The following is a 23,864-nucleotide window of genomic DNA, read 5'->3' on the forward strand; positions in this document are numbered from 1 at the left end:
CACTATCAAACTGCTTATATGCAAAAGGAAATTGCTACATTTTGGTACCTGAAATAAAGAATGAGAAAACATGTCATGAGAAATATGCTTTTTCTTCTGTAACGGTAGTAACAGCTTCATATTCATATGGAATTAATTTGTATGGAATTAAGCGATGCATGCCTGTATATTAATAGATAGATTAATAGATGTGATTTGTTATAAATGGAGATTTGATCTCCATTTCAACTATTTCAATTTTACCTAGAAACTGAAAATATAACATCAGATAAAATAAACGGAGGCATCCTATTTTAGATGTTTCTATCAGGAGTTTTTACCACCAGTGGAAAATATTTCAAGAATGATATGATTTACCAGTAAAGTTCAGAGCTTGACAATAAATTAATCATATACTTACATAAGTCCATCATGAAATGCCTGTGAAGGATGTTGAATGAACTCAATGGGGTCAGAAAATATCAGGAATGCAGAAATAATGCCAGCAATGTTAACATCTCCAAGCTGATGATAGGTGTGCCGAATAGGAAGAGGCTCCCGAAAGTCACATTGAAGGATAGGATTATTCTTGCACAGCACTTTAGGCAATACTATTAACAGTATCTCCACAAATAGTAACATCTTCAATGAGTGTCTTCTTTTTATGTAGAAATGTCTCTGTCTGCTACAAGATGTTTGAAATAGACCAGAGAGATCTGCCTCCTGGAGATGTTCTTCAGACAAAACTAGGGAGTGCAACAGACTATCAAATCAACTCACAGAGCTTTGGGGCTCCCAGCCATGGGTTGGAATAGGATGGGGACAATAATTACCATTATTCAGTGTCAGTTGCTCCTATTTTCATGGAGTCCCATAGCATTTGGAAGAGGCAAACTGGCTAATTTTATAATGATCGTGAGGCAGTCACATATGTCTCATTCACAATTTCAAGACATGGGAAGACTTGCAGAGGCAGGAACGCATGAGCCACAAGACAAAAAATAAAATCATTAGGTCCATAGAGCCTTGATAGTACAGTGGGCTACGCACCCTGTTATTAACACAGCTGTGTGCAATTTACTGCTGGTTCGAATCTCTCCAAAGCTCAAGGTTTACTCAGCCTTCCATCCTTTCTAAGGTAGGTGAAATGAGGAAAAGGGATGTTTAATCTATTGTTATTTATTTGATATAGCCATTGGTATTTTCATGATTGATTCTTGTATATTACATCATCAATATTTTTTTTCTGGAGACCCATAGGAAGACATGTGAAACATCACAATGAGACTGGTAGGAGTATGAATTTAATAAATCTATCAATTATAACTCTGGTCCAACTAAGAGTGCCTTTTATTTATTTCATTCATGAGTTCAGGATGAGATTGAAGAAAATATCCTATGGGTGCAATATAAACAAAAAAAGGATGCAAGTTTGCATCATACAGACATCGAAGCGAGAAAAGATACAAATTCCAACTTCCCACAATCCATTAGACTACAAAATATTGAACAAGCCAGAATCAAACTACTGGCAGTTGGCAGAATTAGACTCCAGTACTGCATTCTAATCACTGTGCCACCACAATTCTATGATGCCTCACTTAATGATTTCACCACTTAATAATGAATGTTGAGGTACCAATGGTGGCTTTAAATTGCAAACTACCTGAAGTTTTAGATTAAGTTGACAAACGTCTCAGCTAGAGGGCAGGAATGGGCCACAAAATCTGTCTTCTTCAAAGCCAGAAAGAAAGTTTGCAGGTGTGGGGAAGGGAGGGTGAGGTTGAGGGGAGAGAAACAATTGTTGTGCCTCTCATTCAAGGGTTGCAAAACTATCTACTCAAAATGACTTATGACCATTGAACCTCCGGTTCTACCCAGTTATTCAAGTGTTTCAAAGCTCTTATCTACTCAAACAGACTTATGACCATGAAACATGCTGTTCTACACGGTCATCATACTTGATTGATTCTCTTAAAAGGAGACAATTATGCAAATTGGATACTAGCATGTATTGGACTTGTGAGGGAATTTATTTGAATTTCCTAGAATTATTTTTTGTGCCAGAGATTTCTTTGATCTTTGCTATTGAGAAGAAGACATATGGCCAGCTTTTTAATTTACCCCATGTTTTGTACGTGACGACTACAAGTGATGTGCATCAGGGAATTCCCTGTCTGATTGCTTCAGAAAAAAAAAAAAATCATAGAGTTTCCCTGTTTAAACAAATTCTCATTTCTATTTAACTGCACTTCTTTTTACACTTTCTTTTTTTATTGGTTTTACCACAACAACACAACACAACACAACATAAAAAACTCAAACACATGATATGTGTTTCTTTTTACACATCAGTTTCGTTCCTCTTACTTTCTACTATATAAGTTCCCCATTTTTCCCATCCTTTATTAACATTATCTTTATTGTCCCTTTATTTTTAATTTTCTTCATTTACACTATTTTGCACATTTGTCACCTTCTTGTATCCATCACTTATTCACATTTACTTTCCCTAATCTCGAGCCAATCATACCATTTAGTCCATACTAGATAATATTCTGTATCTTCCTTTTCTTTTATTTCTTTCGTTAATTTATCCATCTCTGCACAGTCCAGGATTTTCTTAATTATTTCTTCCTCTATTGGAATCTTTCAACTTTTCCAGGACTGTGTGTAGACTATCCTTGCCGCTGTAATTATATGCAGAATCAAATATCTAATTTCTTTACTGATTTCTTTACTGTAAGTTCTGTTCAATATCCCCAGTAAAAACATTTCTGATTTCCAATCCACATTATAGCCAATTATCTCTTCTATCCAACTTCTAATTTTAATCCAATATTTTTTCGCATTGGGACATGTCCACCAGAGATGATAATATGTTCCGGGTACTTTTTTACATTTCCAACAATTTGGAGAATTGTTCAAAGACAATTTAGCAAGTCCTACTGGTGTGAAGTGCCATCTGTAGAACATTTTTAACTGGTTTTCCTTGAATGCCATTGAAAGAGTCAATTTAATATTTTTTCCCCATAATTTTTCCTATTTCTCCAATTCTATTTTCGGCTCATCTAATCATGGTATCTTTAACTACCTCTTCTTTCATTTTATACCTCAGTAGCTATTGGTATATATTACTAATTAATTTTATCTGTGTTCCACAAATAATTTTATCTAAATCTTGTGGCTCCTTTTGTATTTCATATATCTTTTTATCTCTTGCAAATTTATACTGCACTTGTGCAAATGTCCACCAATCCATCACCCTACCAATTACTTGTTCCAATACTTGTTTCATTTTCAAATCTCCTTGATCATTTACCAATTCCTTATATCTAATTATCTTATTTTTCTCCAATAAATTTGGGTATATCACATTGGAACCACATTGGAATGCTAATATAGTGTTTTTGTTTTATTTTTTTCCAAATCTGTACCAATGCATTCCTGATCAAAAGTGTTTGAAAATATTTATGTGATTTATATTTCTTATGTTTTGTAATGTTCCACTTTTCCTTTATCTTTTTATTTTGTGGATCCTTTTGTACTTCATATTCAATTTTTTAAAATTCTTCCGGCAAATTTTCTACTTGTACTCCACTCTAACATCTGTCTATATTTTTTTCTTTACACAAATTCTGATTCATTGTCCATCATTTATTTTGTTTTTGGGTTTTCCATTTTAATATAATTGGATTGTGATCGGCCCAATCATTTACTCCTATTTCAATTTCTTCTATTTCATTTTGAATTTCTGCTGTTGTCCAGGCCATATTGATCCTGGACCACGATTGATGTGAATATGAATAAAATGTATATTGTTTAAGTGTTCTATGTGTCTCTCTCCATTCATCTCGCAGATTGAACTCAGATGCTATATCAAAAAAGGCTCTTGGTAACACACTTTTTTTCTTTTTATTATTTTTACTACTTTTATAGTCTCTCTCAACTTCCACCACCGAATTAAAGTCCCCAATCATACAAATCCTTTCATAGTCCATGTCTACTAATTTCTTGTGTACATTTGTAAAGAATTCTTGTTGATTTTTATTTGGTGCATGAATTACTGTAAGTAGCATTTGTTTCTGTTCTATCTCCAATTCCACCATCAAAATTCTACCTTTGTCATCTGCATATCTTAGATTTGATTTGATTTTTTCCTTTACATATATGGCAATACCCCCTTTCTTTTTATCTGCTAAAGTTGTGTATAATGTTCCTAATTTTCTATTTTCTAATAATTTTCTATATTCTTTTTGTATATGAACCTCTTGGAGGCATATCACTTCAACCCTTCCAAGCTATCCAAATCTCCAGAAGACGGGGCAACATAGAACATCACTGTCTCAATACATTGTTCTCTGGCTTAAATGTTGAAGTGGGGAAGTTCCCAAACATGTACATATAAAGAATATCAGGCAAACATAAAGATTTATTAAAGCTTTCTCTTCATGAGCTGGTGCTTATCATTAAGCTCAGGTCTCATCACAATGATAAAACACTTGGGAAAAAAGATGCACACCAATAATCCAGCACTGGAGGAGACCATGGAGAAGATCTCCACAGCCAATGTATACTTTCCCCTAGTGCTTAGATAGGTTGGAATAAAACACAACCAAACACTGCAGAAGACCAACATGCTGAAGGTGATGAATTTGGCTTCATTGAAACTGTCAGGTAAATTCCTAGCTAGAAAAGCAGCAGAGAAGCTAAGCAGGGCAAGAAAACCCATAAAGCCCAAAACACAGTAGAACATGACTGAGTCTTCATTGCACTCCAGGATAAGTTCTTCAGGTATTGAATGTGCATCAAAATCTGGATATGGTGGGGATGTTATCAGCCACACAGCACAAACACATATTTGAATAAGGGAGGAGGATAGAAGAATGAAACTGACCATCCTTCCCCCAACCCATTTCCTCAATCTGGAACCGGGTTTGGTGGCCATGAATGCTAGAACCACAACAAAGGTTTTGGCTAAGACACAAGAAACCGCCACAGAAAAGATGAGCCCAAAAGCTGGTTGTCGAAAGAGACACACAATCGTATTGGGCCTCCCAACAAATAGAAAGACACAAAGGAAAGAGAGGAGAAGAGAAAGTAGGAGTGTATAAGTGAGATTCCGGTTGTTGGCTTTGACGATGGGAGTGTCTTTGTGTTTCATGAAGATTGTTATTACCAAAGCTGTCATTAAAGAAAAGCAAAGAGAAAGAACAGTCAGACTGACCCCCAAGGGTTCTTCATAGGACAAAAAGGTGATCCGCTTTGGAATGCACATATTTTTCCCGGGATTTGGGTATTGATCTCCTGAACATGGAGAGCAGTCATCTATGTCTGAAAAAGAATGCAGATGAGTTGATATAGGAAATTATAGTGTTGGCTTAATCCCAGTATAACTGAAATTTTCCTACCCTTCTCGTTTGATATTTTCCCCTCTGGACATAGATGGCAATCATAGCAACAAAACAACTTTCCTTCTTTCTTGGCCTTGCTGTGTCCTGTCTTGCAAGGATCATTACATAAAGATAAAGGTAATGCCTATCAACGAATGAAGAAGAATATATTAAGATACAAAGAGGAAAGGAAGTGCTTTGAGTGTTTCTGTGGAATCAGCAGATTAAAAATGAAGTAGCAGGATGACATAATTTTAGATGTAATTGCTCTGAAATTATAACTAATTAAATTTCTACAAGAATTGTATTGATAGCCTTTGTTAACCATCATCATTCTTCATAGACAATTTCTGTGCTAGTTAAAACCATTGCCCATAATTAACAGGGATCCGGGAAAGTATATTTCCTAATATTTAATAGTAATTGCTAGATAATTAAAAAAAATAACCCAAACTTACTGATATCATTCCTTTTCCAGGAAATTTCTACCTAGATTAGTCAGAGATGATACTGTGAGACTTTCATCAATAAAGATATATAAATGAAGGCAGAGAAATCTAGATTCAAAAAACTAACTTGGTTAAAGCCTACTGGCCAGGTGATGGAATCTACAGAAATATTGAAGAACTTCTCTGCTGGAACTGTGGGATCTATCACTCCAACTTTGACCCTAAGAAATGATTGGTTTGGGAATGTGATCCAGTTGATAATATCAAATCCACCAATGAATTCTCCATTTTTATCAAAGGAGATCTTTTCACCAACACTGTTGTTGAATCTGACATTTCTCAGAAAAGAATGAACCTGAAACACAAAAGCAATCAGAGAGGAACAAACCAAGGAAGGGAAAGGTAATTCATATATTCAAAACATGCATATGAATGTTTCTTTAAAGTCATAATCCCTTAAACAAATAAATAACAATCATTCTAAAACAGAGATAGAGATATCAGATTTCTGAAATAAAATTAACATAAAATTGCAAAATAACAACCAGAAAAAAATAAATTTAAACTCTAGTTTATTTGCAAAAGCTACTTAAGCCAGATCACTTCTAATAAATATATAATAAATACTATGATGTATAAAACAACCATATCATTGAAGTCATTTTATACACTAGCAAGGTTATATTCAAAATGGTGCAAGTTAGGCTTCAGCAGTATGTGAACTGAGAACTAAGAAGTACAAATATTTTTTTTGTAAAGGCAGAGGAACTGGAGATCAAATTTCCTTCATTTGCTTGATTATGAGACAGTAGGGTAGTTACAGAAAACCATCTATTTTGCTTCATTGACCATGCTAAACCCTTTGATTATGTAGATCACAACAATCTGTGGCAAGTTCTTAAAGTGTTGGGAGTACCAGACGACCATAACTGTCACCTGAGAAGGCTAATGTCAGCTCTTCCTGATTCAGCTTGGCACCTCACCTGCTTCCTGCCATTAAAGGCCAGAAGTGAGGAGGTAAAGGATTAAAGGGCAATAAAGCTGTGTTTATATGTGATGGGAAATCAGGAGAGTGGAAGGATAGGTGATAAAGAAGAGAGCTGTCAGATTCTGTTTTTACTATCATCCCAAGGCCAAGCACCCAGAGAAATATTATAATAATAATAATAATAATAATAATAATAATAATAATAACCCCTCCGAGGAGCTCTACCTTGTCGTGGTGGAGGGGCTTGCATGCTCTAGTGATCCTAAGGGCTATGCTGAACAGGTGCAACTATATCAGACAGTCCTTAGGTGAAGGGCCAGACAAAATCTGCTCCACAACCCATTCAAACATGGTGAATACAGAAAAAATGAAATTTATGCCGGCTGAACCATGACCTGGATTAACAAGGGTTCCGTTGGATGCTATGGCTCCTGGGCATTCTACGCAAAATGAGTTACAGGGCTAAGCTCTCTCTGCTAGGCAACCAGGGCATGGAGCCGACAAGCTACTGGAAGAAAAACCCAAAAAGCGAAAAATCTAGACCAGGGAAGAAAACACCTTTATTATGAAAGCTTACTATCAGTCTGAGCCAGCAAAACATGGATTTCAAAAAAGAATGTATCGGATTTGGAAGATGAACCATACGGACTGTGACACCAGTGAACAAAGGTTAATGGACCAACGAGTGTAATCTTAAACCATAAATTTTTCACTACAGAAGAATTAATAGCAATAGAAGAGAAAGCAATTAATGGTCTGAGTACATCAACAAAGAAGAGTAACATCAAGAATGATTTCCAGACTCAAAAGCAAATTGAGGAAGAAAGGGAAGAAGAGGATACTGAAATGGATGAAGATAAAGAACAAGGAAGCACTAAAGAACAAACACCAACAGATAGTACTCAATTAGCTGGAAAAATAAAGCACCAAATGGAAGATGCTGAAAGAACACGTTTGCCAAAGCTGAACCAAGTGAACCAGAAAGAATTGAGAAATGTACTAAAAAAGGTCAATGAGGCTGTGCAAACTATTCGAACCACTACATTAGTCGAAACAAACCAACTGATGTATGCAGCAGCCGTCATAACCACCAAAGAACTGGGGTTGAAAATACAAAAGAACCAAAGAGGCAAGAAGGGGAAGCCTAAGTGGAAAATTCGGTTAGAATTGAAGATCAAAAAAGTATGTGGAGATTTGAGCAACTTGAAGAACCTAAGGCAAGGTCAGCTAAAGAACAAGCAGATCAAAAGCAGCCTGGAAGCAAGATACGATCTGAGGAATAAGGAGATTGCGGTAGTAATTGAAGAGCTGAAGCAGAGGGTTGTTGCCATCACTGAAAAGATTAAAAGGTATGAAAACCGAGTAACTCAGTTCAAGGAAAACTCACAGTTCAGTGCAAATCAGCACCAGTTTTATAAGAGTTTAGAAAGTGGAAACGGAGTAACAACAAATGAAAAGCCTGATAAAGAGAAAGCTCTGAAATTCTGGAAGAATTTGTGGGAAAACAACAAGAAGCACAACAGAAATGCAAAATGGATCGAACAGGTTGAGGACTCTATTAAAGTGCATAAAATGGAAGACGTGAAAATAACAAAAGCAATGGTGCAGTCAAGAAAAGTGAAGAATTGGAGTGCACCTGGACCGGATGAGCTGCATGGCTTCTGGTTAAAGACACTTACAAGTTTGCACAAAAGTTTGGCAACCCAGATGAACCAGATCCTAAAAACACCTGAAAATGATGAATGGATGACAACTGGAAGGACATTTTTGATCCAAAAAGATAAAGGAAAAGGAAAGGACCCTGGAAACTATAGGCCAATCACCTGTTTGCCAACAACATACAAACTTCTTACTGGTATCATTGCAAACCAAATTTATGGATACCTGGAAAGAAATAACTTGCTTCCTGTAGAACAGAAAGGATGCTGCAAAAACTCAAGAGGAACAAAGGATCAATTGCTGATCGACAAGCTAATCCTAAAGAACTCAAAGAAAAGACGAACCAACCTGTTCATGGCGTGGATAGACTATAAGAAAGCATTTGATTCAGTTCCCCATAGCTGGATCAAGAAATGCCTGGAAATATTAGGCATCAGCAGCAACATACAAAAATTCATGGAATCTTCAATGAACCTCTGGAAAACGAAACTTATGGCTAATGAAGAAGAACTGGGTGAAGTTGAAATTAAACGAGGCATTTTCCAGGGCGATTCCCTTTCACCCCTACTTTTTATACTCTCAATGCTACCATTGACAATCATTTTGAAGAAGATGAACTGTGGATACGAACTTGCAAAGAAAGGACTGAAAATCTCGCACTTGATATACATGGACGATTTGAAGCTGTTTGGTAAAACAAAAGCTGAACTGAATTTATTAATTGAAAACACAAAAGAATTCAGCCAAGACATAGGTATGCAGTTTGGAATTGACAAATGTGCAACAATAGCAACCAAAGCAGGCAAGATCATAGAAGAGGATGGAATAGAACTAGAGAATGAAGAAATGATAAAGGCAGTAAAATCAGAAGAAGGCTACAAATACTTGGGGATTTTAGAAGCCTCTGACTTAATGCATAATAAAGTCAAGGAATTAACTTCAGCCAAGTACATTCGGCGAATTCGTAAGATATTAATGTCCAAATTGAGTGGAGGAAACATCATAAAAGCCATAAATACCTGGGCTATACCTGTGATTAGATACTCTGCAGGAATAATTGACTGGATCCAGATGGAGTTAGACAATTTGGACAGAAAAACAAGGAAGCTTATGACAATGAAGCATGCCTTGCACCCTAAAAGTGATGTTGACCGATTATATTTACCAAGAGCAGAGGGTGGTCGAGGACTCCTACAAGTAAAGCAGACTGTGGAAGAAGAAAAATGCAGCTTGAATGATTACATCCAGAAAAGTGAAGAACCAATGATTAAGGAAGTAAATAAAGGAGGCCTTTTAAAGACAACTAAAACAAAAGCAGAATATAAGAAAGAAGTAATTGAGCAGCGAGCTGAAAATTGGAAACACAAAGCTCTGCATGGCCAATACTTGAAAAGTATTGAAGGCAAAGCTGACCAGAAACTAACTTGGAACTGGTTAAGATCAGGAGTACTGAAAAAAGAAACAGAAAGCTTTATTTTGGCAGCTCAAGAACAAGCCCTAGCCACAAACTGCATGAAGGCAAAAATTCAACATGTTACCACCAACAGCAAATGCCGCCTCTGCAATGAGAAAGATGAGACAGTCGACCACCTGATCAGTAGGTGCAGCAAAATTTCACAAACTGACTACCTACAATGCCATGACCGTGTTGCTAAGATCATTCACTGGAAATTGTGTCAGAAGTTTGGATTTGAGTACAGCAAAAACCACTGGGAACATCAGGTTGAGAAAGTTTTAGAGAATGAGAAACTCAAGATCTTGTGGGACTTTAGGATTCAGACTGACAGGCACTTGGTCCACAACACACCTGACATAACAATAGTTGAAAAGAAAAAAGTATGGTTCATTGACATTGCAATATCTGGTGATGCACGGATTGAAGATAAGCAGCAAGAAAAAATCACAAAGTACCGGGATTTGCAAATTGAAGTTGAGCGACTGTGGAAAAAGAAATCGTGTGTTGTCCCGATTGTAATTGGAGCCCTTGGAGCAATACCCAAAGGGGTACCCCGCTATTTAGAAATTCTAAATTTGCCGGACTTGAACATTTTGACTCTACAAAAAACAACCTTACTCGGAACAGCTTACATCCTCCGACGATACCTTAACAGTTCCTAGGTCCTTGGTTAGGACTCGAGCTGCTGAGCTATTAACCAGCCTCAAAGGCTGTGAATCTCACTAAAGATTAACTAATAATAATAATAATATAATTTTATTTATATACCGCCCTCCTCCCAAAGGACTCGGGGCAGTGTACAGCCAAAATTAAAACATAAATATACAATATCATAGTTAAAATTAATTAAAATCATTAAATAGTTTTGGCCGAATTTTAAAACCCAAAGTTAAAACCCAATTTAAAATCATTCAATTATTCAGCCCTGCCTGTCAGAACAGTAGGGTCTTGAGGGCACAGCGAAACCCAGATATTAGAGATGTTACGAATATCCAGGGGCAATTAATTTCAGAGGGCAGGGGCTCTGACAGAGAAGGCTCTTCTCCTGGGTGTCGCCAGCTGGCATAACTTGGCCGACGGCACCCTGAGGAGTCCCTCTCTGTGGGAGCGAACTGGTTGGTGGGAGGCTGTTGGTGGCAGAAGGTGGTTCTGTAGATATCCTGGTCCTATGCCATGGAGCCCTTTAAAGGTGGTAACCAACACCTTGAATTGCACTCGGAAGACCACTGGGAGCCAGTGCAGCTCACGCAGGAGAGGTGTTACATGGGCGTAATGAGGTGCGCCCATCACCACCCGTGCGGCCACATTCTGGACCAGTTGGAGCCCCCGAGTGCTCTTCAATGGGAGCCCCATGTAGAGAGCATTACAGTGGTCCAGACGGGATGTGATGAGGGCGTGAGAGACTGTGCACAAGGCATCCAGGTCCAGAAAGGGACGTAACTGGTGGATCAGGCGAACCTGATAAAAAGCCCCCCTCTCTACGGCCGTCATGTGCTCTTCTAAAGACAACCGTGAGTCCAGGAGGATGCCCAGATTGCAAGCCCTCTCTGTGGGGGGCAGAGATTCACCCCCAATAGTCAGTGATGGCACCAGCTGACTATACCGGGATGCCAGAAGCCACAGTCACTCAGTCTTGGAAGGGTTGAGCTTGAGCCTATTTCTCCCCATCCAGACCTGCACGGCCTCCAGGCAGCGGGACATCACATCAAGGGCGTCATTGGGGTGGTTTGGAGTGGAGATGTACAGCATACTGGTGGACTCTCACCCCAAAACCACAGATGATCTCACCCAGCGGCTTCACATAAATGTTGAACAGAAGGAGTGAGAGGACCAATCCCTGCAGCACACCCCAAGCGAGGCGCCTTGAGGTTGACCTCTGCCCCCCTGCCAACACAAACTGTGAGCGGTCAGAGAGGTAGGAGGAGAACCACCATAACACGGTGCCTCCAATTCCTAATCCCCTCCACCACTGCGGCATGATACCATGGTCGATGGTATCAAAAGCCGCTGAGAGATCTAATAGGACCAGGACAGAGGAACAACCCCTGTCCCAAGCCCTCAAGAGAACATCAACCAATGTGACCAATGCCATTTCTGTGCTGTACCCCTGCCTGAACCCCGACTGGTATGGGTCCAGATAGACAGCTTCCTCCAGGTACTGGGGTAGCTGTTGTGCCACCACACTCTCGACAACCTTCACCACAAAACGAAGGTTGGAGACCGGACGATAATTTACCAATACAGCCGGGTCCAGGGATGGCTTCTTGAGGAGGGGCCTTACCACGGCCTCTTTCAAGGCAACGGGAAAGGCACCCTCACTCAAGGAAGCATTTATAATGCCCTGGAGCTAGCCTCGTGTAACCTCCCGGGAGGCCAGTACCAACCAGGAGGGACACGGGTCCAATAAACATGTGGCAGCAGTAAGCCTACCCATTATCCTGTCCACGTCCTCGGGAGTCATGGGGTCAAACTCTTCCCAGATAATATTCTCAAGACTCACCCCGTCTCCCTCCCCGGACTCATCCAGTCAGAGTCCAAGCCTTCCCGAATCTGAGCGATTTTATCATGCAGGAACTGCACAAAATCCTCAGCTCGACCTGCAAGGGATCTTCCCGCACTCCCCCCCGAAGAAGGGAGTGGGTCACCCTAAACAGAGCAGCTGGGCAGTTCTCTGCAGATGCGATAAGAGTGGAAAAATAGTTAGATTTTGCCACTTTTATCGCCACTAGGTAGGTCTTGATATAAGATCTCATCTGTGTCCGGTCAGATTCGGATTGACTAGTCCTCCAAACACTCTCTAAGCATCTTTTCTGATGCTTCATCTCCCTCAGCTCCTCGGAAAACCAAGGAGCTGGTTGAGGTTGGCATCGGGTCGGAGGCCGCAAAGGCACGACATGGTCCAAAGCCCCTGTGGCCGCACTATCCCAGGTGGCCACCAGATCTTCAGTCGAGTCGTGTGCCAGAGTCTCCGGAAATGGCCCAAGCTCCATCTGGAACCTTTCGGGATCCATCAGGCGTCTGGGACAGAACCATCTAGTCGGTTCCATCTCCCTGCGGCGGGGGGAAGTGGCTTGAAAGTCTAAGTGAAGGAGCGAATGATCTGTCCATGACAAGGGTTTAATGTCTACGTCCCCTCTACCAAGATCATTCAGCCACTGACCAGAGATGAAAATCAAGTCCAGAGTGTGTCCCCCTGTGTGAGTGGGGCCTTGCACTAATTGGATCAGGTCCATGGCCTTCATGGAAGCAATGAACTCTCGAGCCACCTCTGATGTCTCACTGACGGATGGCAGGTTGAAGTCCCCCATAACAATAAGTCTGGGGGTATCAACCGCCAACCCGGCTATAACATTGAGTAGCTCAGGCAGGGTCGCTGCCACGTGGCAGGGAGCCAGGTACGTAGTCAGCAAACCCATCTGCACCCCACAACCCCACTTCACAAGAAGGGACTCACATCCTGCTATCTGAGGAACAGTAGCCTCCCTCAGACAAAGACTTTCTCTAATAATTGCTGCTCTCCCCCCACCCCTCCCCTGAGCCCTTGTCTGATGAAATGCACAGAAGCCTGGAGGGCACATTTCAATGAGGGGAACCCCCCTCCTGGCCCAACCAGGTCTCAGTAATCACAGCCAGGTCTGCACACCTCTCCATAATAAGATCACAAATGAGGGGGGCTTTATTAATTACCAACCTGGCATTACATAACATCAGTCGAGGACCCAGGGCCTGAGACTCTGTGCAATCCAGGACATGAGCCACACTATGGGGGCCGGAGTGCGCAATCGCTCGAAGACAGTGCATGCACACACCCAGAACTGATATGGCCCCCTGTATCCGCCATACCTGCCCCTCCCACTTATCACATTAATGGAACTGCCCTTCTTTTCGCCAGCTGGCGCCCCAGTCAGATTACCCTTCTCATCTCCTCCGCTGCGCCCAACCAACCCACCACCCCACACAGTGGCTATATGGACCCCCCCGGTCCATCGCTACAGCCCCCTCCACCCTTCTTGGGTCCCCTTAAAAACCCCTCCCCCCTCCCAGACCCTCTTAAAATACGAGATGAAAATTTAACTAAAAAACCCCACAACCTCCTCCTCGCTGCATGCCACCTCTCTGGGTTCCAAAACCATTCATTGAGGTAGGCCCTTGATATCATAGAGGGCCAAATTTGCGAGAGGAATCTCGCAGATTAAGGAGTTCAGTCCTAGAATATATCTGGGGGACTGTAATGATGATAGATAGGCTGACATAGTCCGGGAACCTCAAAAGAGGAAACTTCATCGGCTGATGGCAAAGTCCAGGGAGAAACGTAGCAAGCGATGAAACAAAAGCCCTCCCCATTGTCCTCTCACTGCAATGTGGGGGAATCCGAAGGTCAAAGACCACATGGACCACTCTCTCACATCGGCCACTTTGGGAGCACTAAAACCCCAGTCCTGCCGCTGGCCGCAAAGTTCCATCAGTCTGGTACATCATCCTTGGTATCTCCTGAAGGGGGAATCTCAGCATTCTCAAAACATCTGGCTGAGCTGTGGTTGGCTGGAATTGGACTGGTTACAGGGGGATAAGAATGGACTCTGGGTGAACCTTTTTTGTATCTTGCAAATGCTGGAGAATTCAGAGCTGGCTTTACAGTATTGCAACCAACACCTTTAGTAAAAGAACCCTTCGCTTTTACCAAATGGAGTCAAAGGTGTTCCTTTCCTAAGGGATCAGTTTGGGGCAGACCTGACATCTGCCTGACAGCCAAGAAGCAACAGTTAGAGACAGACATGGAACAATTGATTGCTTCAAAATAGGGTAATAAGTACAACAAGGCTCTATATTGTCACCTTGCTTATTTAAATTATATGCAAAGTACATCTTGTGAAATGCCAGGCTGGATGAATCACAAGCCAGAATTAGGATTGTTGGAAGAAATATCAACAACCTCAGATATGCAACGATACCACTCTAAAAGCAGAAAGTGAAAAGGAACTAAAGGGCCTCTTGATCAGGTAAAAGAGTAGATTGCAAAAGTTGGCTGGAAACACAATATAAAAAAAGCTAAGTTTATGGCATCTGGTGCCATCACTTCATAGCCAATAGAAGTGGAAGAAATGAAAACAGATTTTATTTTCATGGGCTCCAAGATCACTGCAGATTCCCCTTTTTTAAAAAAGAAAAAATCCTTTTCAAATTTTCAAATTACTTTTTTTCAATTTTTTAATTATTTGTTCCCAATTTTAATCTTTTTTCAACTCTTAAATATTATTTTTAATTTTTAATTATTTCTTTTCAGCTTTTACATCTTTTTCCATTTCTTTTTTCAACTAAACATTTGAAAACATATAGTTTACTTATTTTAATTCTGTAGAAATTTTTAAATTCTTATTGCTCTAAGAGGAAACATGAATAAAAAAAACCACAGAAAAAAGAAACAGACACTTAAGACAGGAAAGATAGTGATGAATTTTTCAAAAGAACAAATGGTCAAGAACTCTTATAAACTATTAGCAATGGGGAATATATTTAAATATTTAGAAATGTTTAATTTTTTAGCAAACAAACAAAGAAAAAAGTGATGGAAATGGACACTGACAGTATAATTACTTGCAATGTTTGCCATATGTTTCAGCATATGCCCACATAGCTCAGATACTTTGGCACACTTTGGACTCATTGAACACCACCCTGAGGTTGTGAAAGATTGAAGGCAAAATGAGAAGTGGATAACAAAGGATGAGATGGTTAGGTAGTGTCATCAGCACAATGAACATTAATACGGGCAAATTGTAGAAGATGGAGGATAGGAGGGCCTGGGGTTCTATGGTTCATGGGGTTGCAAAGATTCAGAGAGGAGTTAGTGACATACCAACAACAATAACTGAGATAGCACAGCAACCCATAAGTACAGGTGTTCATTGTTTAATGACTGCTTGTTCAGCAACCATCTGAAATTATAAGAAATTGTAAGTGCAGAACAAGTGATACTTAGGATTTCCTTACTGTGCTTGTATGATCACAATCCAGGAAGTCAGGAATGTGCCTTTATTTCTGACTGTCATGGCATTCCACAGTTACTTGATTGTGATTTGTAGTCTATTTTGCTAGCTTTCCACAAGCAAAGTCAATGGGGAAGGTAGAAGGAAATTGGAAGATGTGCTCACATGAATTCCATGCTTTAAAAACTATGCAATCCTCACTTAACAATGGTAATTGGGGTCTGCCAAAATTATTGTTGCTAAACTGCATGGTCAAGTGATGTCACAACTTACACCTGCATCACTTAGCAATGGAAACTCAGGTCCCAATGACCATCATTAAGTAAAGGCTGCCAGTGAAATTTACAATATAATCGAAGATAGACTTACTTTTACAAAGTAAAATTGAAAATTAATGACCTACCCCGAAAATATGACCTAGCATGATTTTTCATGCTGCTCACAATATAAGCCCTACCCCTACAAAATAAGCCCTAGTTCAGAGAATCAGCAGCGGGGGTGGGATGGTGGGGGGAGCCAGCATAGGAGGTGGCAAGGATGCACATGGGGAAGACGACGTCCGGAAGCACGTTCAGCCTTTATGGCGCCAGGGAGGAAGGAATGTAATACGTTCCACCACCTGTCTTTCCTTGCAGAGTGTGTGACAAAGGAGGACCCCATTTGTCAGTGGGAACTGGAAAGGCAGGGGCTGTGTCATGACCCCACCCCACCCCATCATTTGCTGGCTATGAGAGACGGTGCAGTCAGCATGGCTCAACTGGCAGCAGCGGGGCGGTCTGGAGGTCATAGATCTGGGACGACTTGGGTAGCCGAGAGCAGCACTACCAGGGGGGCAAAGAGCCCCCATGAGGTCAGCAGCAGCACAGGCCATTGTTTGGAGGCCAGCAGTTGAGAAGTGTCCTTGTAGCAGCAGGGCCAGCAAGCATTGGGACAGAGAGGACAGGGCTGGTGGACTTTCTATTCCCTGTACCTGAAAAAAATAAGAGACACCCGAAAATAAGCCCAAATTCTTATTTGGGGGCCTAAAAGAAAATAAGACCAGGGCCTATTATTCAGGGAAACATGGTATATTCTACCTAGGAAATAAAGTCTTAGTAAAAGAAGTTAGGAAATGGGACTTGAGGACCAAACGGCAATGATATTTCTTTTATTGGATACATTAAAGTAGAGCCAGAGTCGACATCAGCAGGAGCTGCTGGAATTTAAAATCCTACAATAAGCTGAATTTGATGGCTGAAATGTCCATCACTTGAAATCTATGATTGTTTCATCCAATGGGATGAAACCCATGGGTTAGAGTGCAGTACTGCAGGCTATTTCAGCTACTTCAGCTGACTGCTAGCTGCAGTTGAGCAGTTGAAATCTCACCGGCTCAAGATTGACTCAGCCTTCCATCCTTCTGAAGTGGGTAAAATGGGGGCCCAAATTGTTATGGGCAACCTTGTAAACTGCTTAGAGAGGGCTGTAAAAGCACTTTGAAGTGGTATATACAGTAAGTCTAAGTGGTATTGCTATTGCTAAATATGTCACAAAATGTAGGCTCAAATTAACATCCCACCTTGGTCCTCTTTTATTTAGTGCCTGAGATATTAAAAACACTTTTACTCCTTTCCCTTCTTCTCCTAGAGCCGTGTTCTTGGAAGCATATAAGGCTGCTCTCATTCCATCCATTTGCTCTAAAACTATGCATGTGTTGTTATGAATAACTGGGTGTAGAAATGCAGGTGACTCTCAAATGGTCTATGAAGAGGTCAGAACCAATGACTCGTAAAATGGGAACATTAAAGCTGGCTGAATCTTCTTTGAATAAGAATGACACAATGTATCAGTCCTTCCTCTTCCACCCATGGATTGTATGGGAAGATCCTCATCAGGAAATGCCAAAAAATATTGGCATGATTCAGTGGTGGATTCCACTTGCCTTCACTAGTGATTCACTATTGTGAATGCAGATGCAAAGAATGTTCATGATGAAATCTGGGTGGTGGGCAGAGCCTCCTGCCACCGCCACTACCAGTTCGCACAAATCTGGGCGAACTGGTAGGAACCCACCACTGGCATGATTGTACTTTCAAGAATCAATGAATTCTGTCTGCAAATGCAAACATTCCAAGTAAAGCATATATAACAACAACCACCACCAATACAGCTTCAACATTCAGTAATAACCTCCCTCCATTTATTCTTAGACTGAATTTATGGAACAATAAGGAAGTGGCTTCCCAGGATGGAGGGGGAGCATTTCAGAGAAGTAAAAGACAATTCAGATTGGATATTGTGTTTGTGAGAAAGAGAAGTATCAACCTCGCCCCCTAGTAACACACAGAGTAAAATCCAGATACAGATAGTAGAGTGCTCAGATTGACAAAATTTTATCTATAGATGTAAAACAAGAAGAATTCAGCTTAGAAGAATTACTATCTGTCATTCTTGATTTTGGGCTTGAAAGGAGACTAATTTCATGGAGAGAAACATATTTTAAGAAATTTTGTAGAATGCCGCTTATAGTTTTAATATCAGCCTATGAATATTTTGATTACTTAATCCATTATTACATCTCACTTTTGGGTTTTCAGACATCAATATCCCTGGAGAATATTGTTTGCTAGAGTTTATGAACACCCATTGCAACTACAGATATGGTGGTTTCTCACCCTGCTAACAGACTTACCTGCCACCACACTTGATTGTGAAAATGTTTCCTTCTTTCTTTCATCATTCTTGTTTCTCTAGATTTGGATAGAGAGAGAGATTGCAAAGCATGTGCCACAGCATAGACCGCGTTGTAAATATTATAACTCTGGCTACTCATGCTTGTTTCAAACACAGATGTAGGAAGGGTTTCAAGCTTCTCCTGTCCAGTACATTTCTTCTCAGACTCCTCTATTTTTGAGTTTGGGAAGAAACAACTGAATGCCTGTTCCCAGAAATCTTTCCGAAAATGATCATTCTGATTATTGCTTGGATTTAGATTTTGAAGAAATTCCTGGAAGTTTTGGATCTCCTTTGTGTGAACTGCAAAGGATAAAGCACCGTGCAGAGAATGGATATCCCAAGTTTTATGAATGGAAATTGAAGTATAATCTGTTTGAGCAGTTATAAGCCAAATCTTATCCTGCTTTGGTATATCATCCACTTCTGAAATCTGGAGGATAGTTCTCAGAACTGTTAAGGACTGTTCACCATATAAGATTATCACATTGGCTGTGCTCTTCATGAGAACATGGTATATATGTCGGACTTCATCTATGGTTTCATCAAAATCACTGTAAAAAGCTCCATTTGGGAATTCTGCTATGAATTCAGTGCAGATGCCATGCTCAGAAAATGTGGGGAGTATCTCCTGGAAAAATTTATCTCCTTTCTCATCCTTTAGTACAAGAATTCCAATCCAGATCCATCTAAAATACAGCAATAACTGCAGGAGGCCCTTACGTTGGTGGGATTCATTTGGAAACATTTGTTGGAAGAAAACTGCTTTATCTATGACTGGAGCAGAGCCGTAGGTCAACTACAGAAAGATTAACATATACAATTGAAAATTCTATTGCATGTGATCCTCTGAAATCATATACATTCATTTCAGTTGGGTATCTTTCACCTTTTATACTGAAATTATGCAACTAGTTGTGTTTATTATGAAGTATCAACCAAGATGTCACTCTTGAGGTATCAGAAAATATATTTTTTTCTGAAAGTAGTCTCATTGTGAATATTTCAAATTTGAGCCTTAGTTCAATGTCTGGAATTGGGGCACATTTTGCTATGTCAAATATCACCACCATCTGTTCAGAATGACAATGATTCATGGTGCTATGATGATTCTATCAAGCAGATAATAATATCTAGGAACCTGGAAGGTCTCTCTCTTTATAAAAAGAAGCATACCAACGTTTCTAGAGAAATGGCAAAATGATAATGTATATCCTCATCACATCTTACCTGAGGAATTTTGTAGATTCCCAATACAGTTGCCATGTGAAAAGAGATGTCAGGTGTCCCAATGACTGCAGCCAAGGTATTTGTGATCCCACACTTGTAGTTAGGGATGAATTTGCCCTGAGTGAAAGGTAGAATCATTGAGGCAAAGAAAGTCCGGCTTGGTTTAAAATTGCTGTTAAAAATGTGGAAGCCCAGCGTGATGTTGGGTAGGATCTGGGGATTTTCATTTATCTCTTTTACAGTAAACACTAAAGCCAGGATATGCTGGTAATTCTGAAAAACTATTCTGTAAAACAGAATTAGAAACAGCACACTAAGAAAGGTCTTTATCACATTAATGCACTTACAAACCTTTCGTACAATATATTTTGTGGAATGTGTGAAATAATTCTTGTTTCTATATGTGAGAATAGTTCACTATCAAACTGCAGCTTTTTAAGAATGGCTTATATGCAAAAGGAAATTGCTACATTTTGGTACCTGAAATAAAGAAGGAGAAAACATATCATGGGAAATATATGCTTTTTCTTCCTTAATGGGAGTAACAGCTTCATATTTGTATGGAATTAATTTGTATGGAATTAGGCCATACATACCTGTATATTAATAGATATTGAGATGTGATTTGTTATAAATGGAGATTTGATCTCCATTTCAGCTATTTCAACTTTACTTAGAAACTGAAGTAAAATATAACATCAGATAAAATAAACTGAAGCATCCTATTTTAAATGTTTCTATCAGGAGTTTTTACCACCAGTGGAAAATATTTCAAGAATGATATGATTTACCCGCAAAGTTCAGAGCTTGACAGTAAATTAACGATATACTTACAGAAGTCCATCATGAAATACCTGCGAAGGATGTTGAGTGAACTCAATGGGGTCAGAAAATATCACAAATGCAGAAATAATGCCAGCAATGTTAATATCTCCAAGCTGATGATAGGTGTGCCGAATAGGAAGAGGCTCCCAAAAGTCACATTGAAGGATAGGACTCTTGCACGTCATTTTAGGCAATACTATTAACACTATCTCCATGAATAGTAACATCTTCGATGAGTGTCTTCTTTCTATGTAGAAAGGTCTCTGTCTGCTACAAGATCTTTGAAATAGACCAGAGAGATCTGCCTCCTGGAGGTGTTCTTCAGACAAAACTAGGGAGTGCAACATACTATCAAATCAACTCACAGAGCTTTGGGCCTCCCAGCCATGGGTTGGAATAGGATGGGGACAATAATTACCATTATTCAACGTCAGTTGCTCCTATTTTCATGGAGTCCCATAGCATTTGGAAGAGGCAAACTGGCTAATTTCATAATGATAGCCAGGCAGTCACATATGCCTCATTCACAATTTCAAGAAATGTCAGGACTTGCAGAGGCAGGAACGCATGAGCCACAAGACAAAAAATAAAAACATTAGATTCATAAAGTGAAATAGAGCTGTAAATATATGTATGTGTAAAGGCATTACTCTAATTCTACTCTATTCTATTCTATTCTAGTCTAGTCTAGTCTAGTCTAGTCTAGTCTAGTCTAGTCTAGTCTAGTCTAGTCTATCCCATCCCATCCCATCCCATCTCATCTCATCCCATCCCATCCCATCTTATTCATTCTTACACTAAACTACACCACATTCACTAGCCCATTGCATCCACTCCATTCCAGTTGATGTAATGTAGTTATTTGTGGGCATTCGTGGAATGCCTTTTCATCACAGGTTGATTGCTTCACTTTTTAAAAATCTATTGTTATTTATTTTATATACTGTATTTTTCAAAGTATAAAATGCACCTTTTCCCCCCTAAAAGGGGATGAAAATTTAGGTGTGTCTTATACACCAAATGTAGCCCTGCCCACCCACTGGACCCCACCCTTTGGCCTGTGCCTCGCAGTTACCTCCTTGCAAGCAAACAGCAAGAAAAAACAGCTCCTTTCAGCTTCAGCACAGACTAATTAGCACAAGTTGATTAGATCGGCCTCCCGACTCTCAGCTGATTTGCTCTCAGCTGTTTTGTGCAGGGCTTTGCTGCTTGCTCCAAAGAGGTAAATTGCTGGAGCAGATTTTTTTTCCTTGTGCTAATCAAGCTATGCTGAAAACGAAACTGAAAGTAAAGCAGGCTATTTGCTGTTTGCTGCAAGGAGGCAAAATTAGGCAGAGGCAGAGGGAGATTTCTTTTTCTTCTTTTTCCTCACCAAAAATGGTAGGTGCAAACAATGGGAAATTTAGGGCAAAAGAGGAGAGTTCAAGATTTTAAACACAAAAGAAAGAAAGGAGAAAGAAAAAGGCAAAAATAAAAATGGGAAGGGAGAAAAAGAAATGAAAGAGAAAAATGTTATACATATTTAGAATTGAAATATGAATAGTAGTAAGAAATAAATGGGAAATCATGATTGTAAAAATGAAATGAATAATAATTGGAATATTTCTCTTCGTATTTTTGAAATCTAGACAATGATAAGTTTTTATTTTTTTATTTTTTTAGAAATATGAATAAGTATAAACTGTAACAATTGAAATACCTTTAATGGTATATGGTGGTGAAAGTAAAAAGAATTAAGTTGTAGCTTGGATAACAACTAGAACATTTTTAAATTTAATTAGGGAAATTGTAATGATTGACATATTTTTAATTATATATTGTGATGAAAGTAGAAATGATTAAATTGTGATTTGGAGGATTATATGGGAAAAACTATGTGGGTTATTGGGAGAGTTTAAGATGTGAAAATGAGTAACATAAGAAAAGAAAATTATTTGGTTTATTATTATTGGTAAATATAATTAATTGATCTGAAAGAAATTGGATTGCATGGAAATAATTGGAATATTCATGTTCATATTGATTAATATACAAAAAAAGATAGTTATATAACAAATTGATTTATATTAAAATGTTGCATTTGTATGAAGCAATTGTAATATTACATAATTAACCAATGTGAGGATGGATATAAAAATAGATGACAATGGGAAGGGGTATAATATAGAATAGAAGAGAAAAATTGAGTTTGATTAAGATTAGAGAAGAGGATGAAGGGTAATATTGATTTTTTTAAAAAATAGATGAGGAATAAATATGGCAAAAAGGAAATATAGAAATTGTAAATTTAATTGAAATGACTAAACACTGTTTAAATTTGTGAACCTGCCAAATACTCTGTTCAAAGAAAATACATTGTATGTTTGTATGTGTGTTTGTCTTAAAAAAAAAAAATCTTAAAAAAAAAAACCCAAAAAAGGTAGGTGCATCTTATACTCCGAAAAATACGGTAGTCATTGGTATTTTCATGATTGATTCTTGTACACCATCAATATTTTTTTCTGGAGACCCATAGGAAGATATGTGAAACATCACAGTGAGATTGGTAGGAGTACGAGTTTAATAAATCTATCAATTATAACTCTGGTCCAACTAAGCGTGCCTTTTATTTGTTTCATTCATGAGTTCAGGATGAAATTGAAGAAAATATCCTATGGGTGCAATATAAACAAAAAAATAATGCAAGTTTGCATCATGCAGACATCGAAGTGGGGAAAGATACAAATTGCAAGTTCCCACAATCCATTAGACTACAAAATATTGAACAAGCCAGAATCAAACTACTGGCAGTTGGCAGAATTAGACTCCAGTACTGCATTCTAATCACTGTGCCACCACAATTCTATGATGCCTCACTTAATGATTTCACCACTTAATAATGAATTTTGGGATCCCAACTGTGGTTGTAAGTTGCAAGCTGCCTGAAGTTTCAAATCATGTTGACAAATGTCTCAGCTAGAGGACAGGGTTTGGGCCTCAAAATCTGTCTTCTTCAAAGGCAGAAAGTAAGTTTGCAGGTGTGGAGAAGCGAGGGTTAGGATGAGCGGGAGAAACAATTGTTCACCGAGACATCCCATCAACTGGCACTTAAAATCATTGTGTGTCTCTCATTCAAGGGTTGCAAAACTATCTACTCAAAATGACTTATGACCATTGAACCTCCGGTTCTACCCAGTTATTCAAGTG

General features: G+C 39.3%; 1 protein-coding gene across 1 annotated transcript; it reads right to left on the reverse strand.

Annotated features, from left to right (window-relative positions):
* Positions 1 to 4,414: 4,414 nt before the first annotated feature.
* On the reverse strand, positions 4,415 to 20,863 carry LOC132711572 (vomeronasal type-2 receptor 26-like). Its single transcript, XM_087891561.1, has 6 exons — positions 20,708 to 20,863; positions 19,854 to 19,970; positions 16,622 to 16,881; positions 6,805 to 6,811; positions 5,391 to 5,517; positions 4,415 to 5,313 (listed from the first exon to the last, which is right to left on the reverse strand). Exons 1-6 carry the CDS (start codon positions 20,861 to 20,863, stop codon positions 4,415 to 4,417), a joined length of 1,566 nt encoding a protein of 521 aa, XP_087747687.1.
* Between the last annotated feature and the right edge of the window lie 3,001 nt (positions 20,864 to 23,864).

Source organism: Pantherophis guttatus, chromosome 4 (genome assembly GCF_059756535.1).
Source record: "Pantherophis guttatus breed Tessera chromosome 4, ASM5975653v1, whole genome shotgun sequence".
Taxonomy (NCBI): Eukaryota; Metazoa; Chordata; class Lepidosauria; order Squamata; family Colubridae; genus Pantherophis; species Pantherophis guttatus.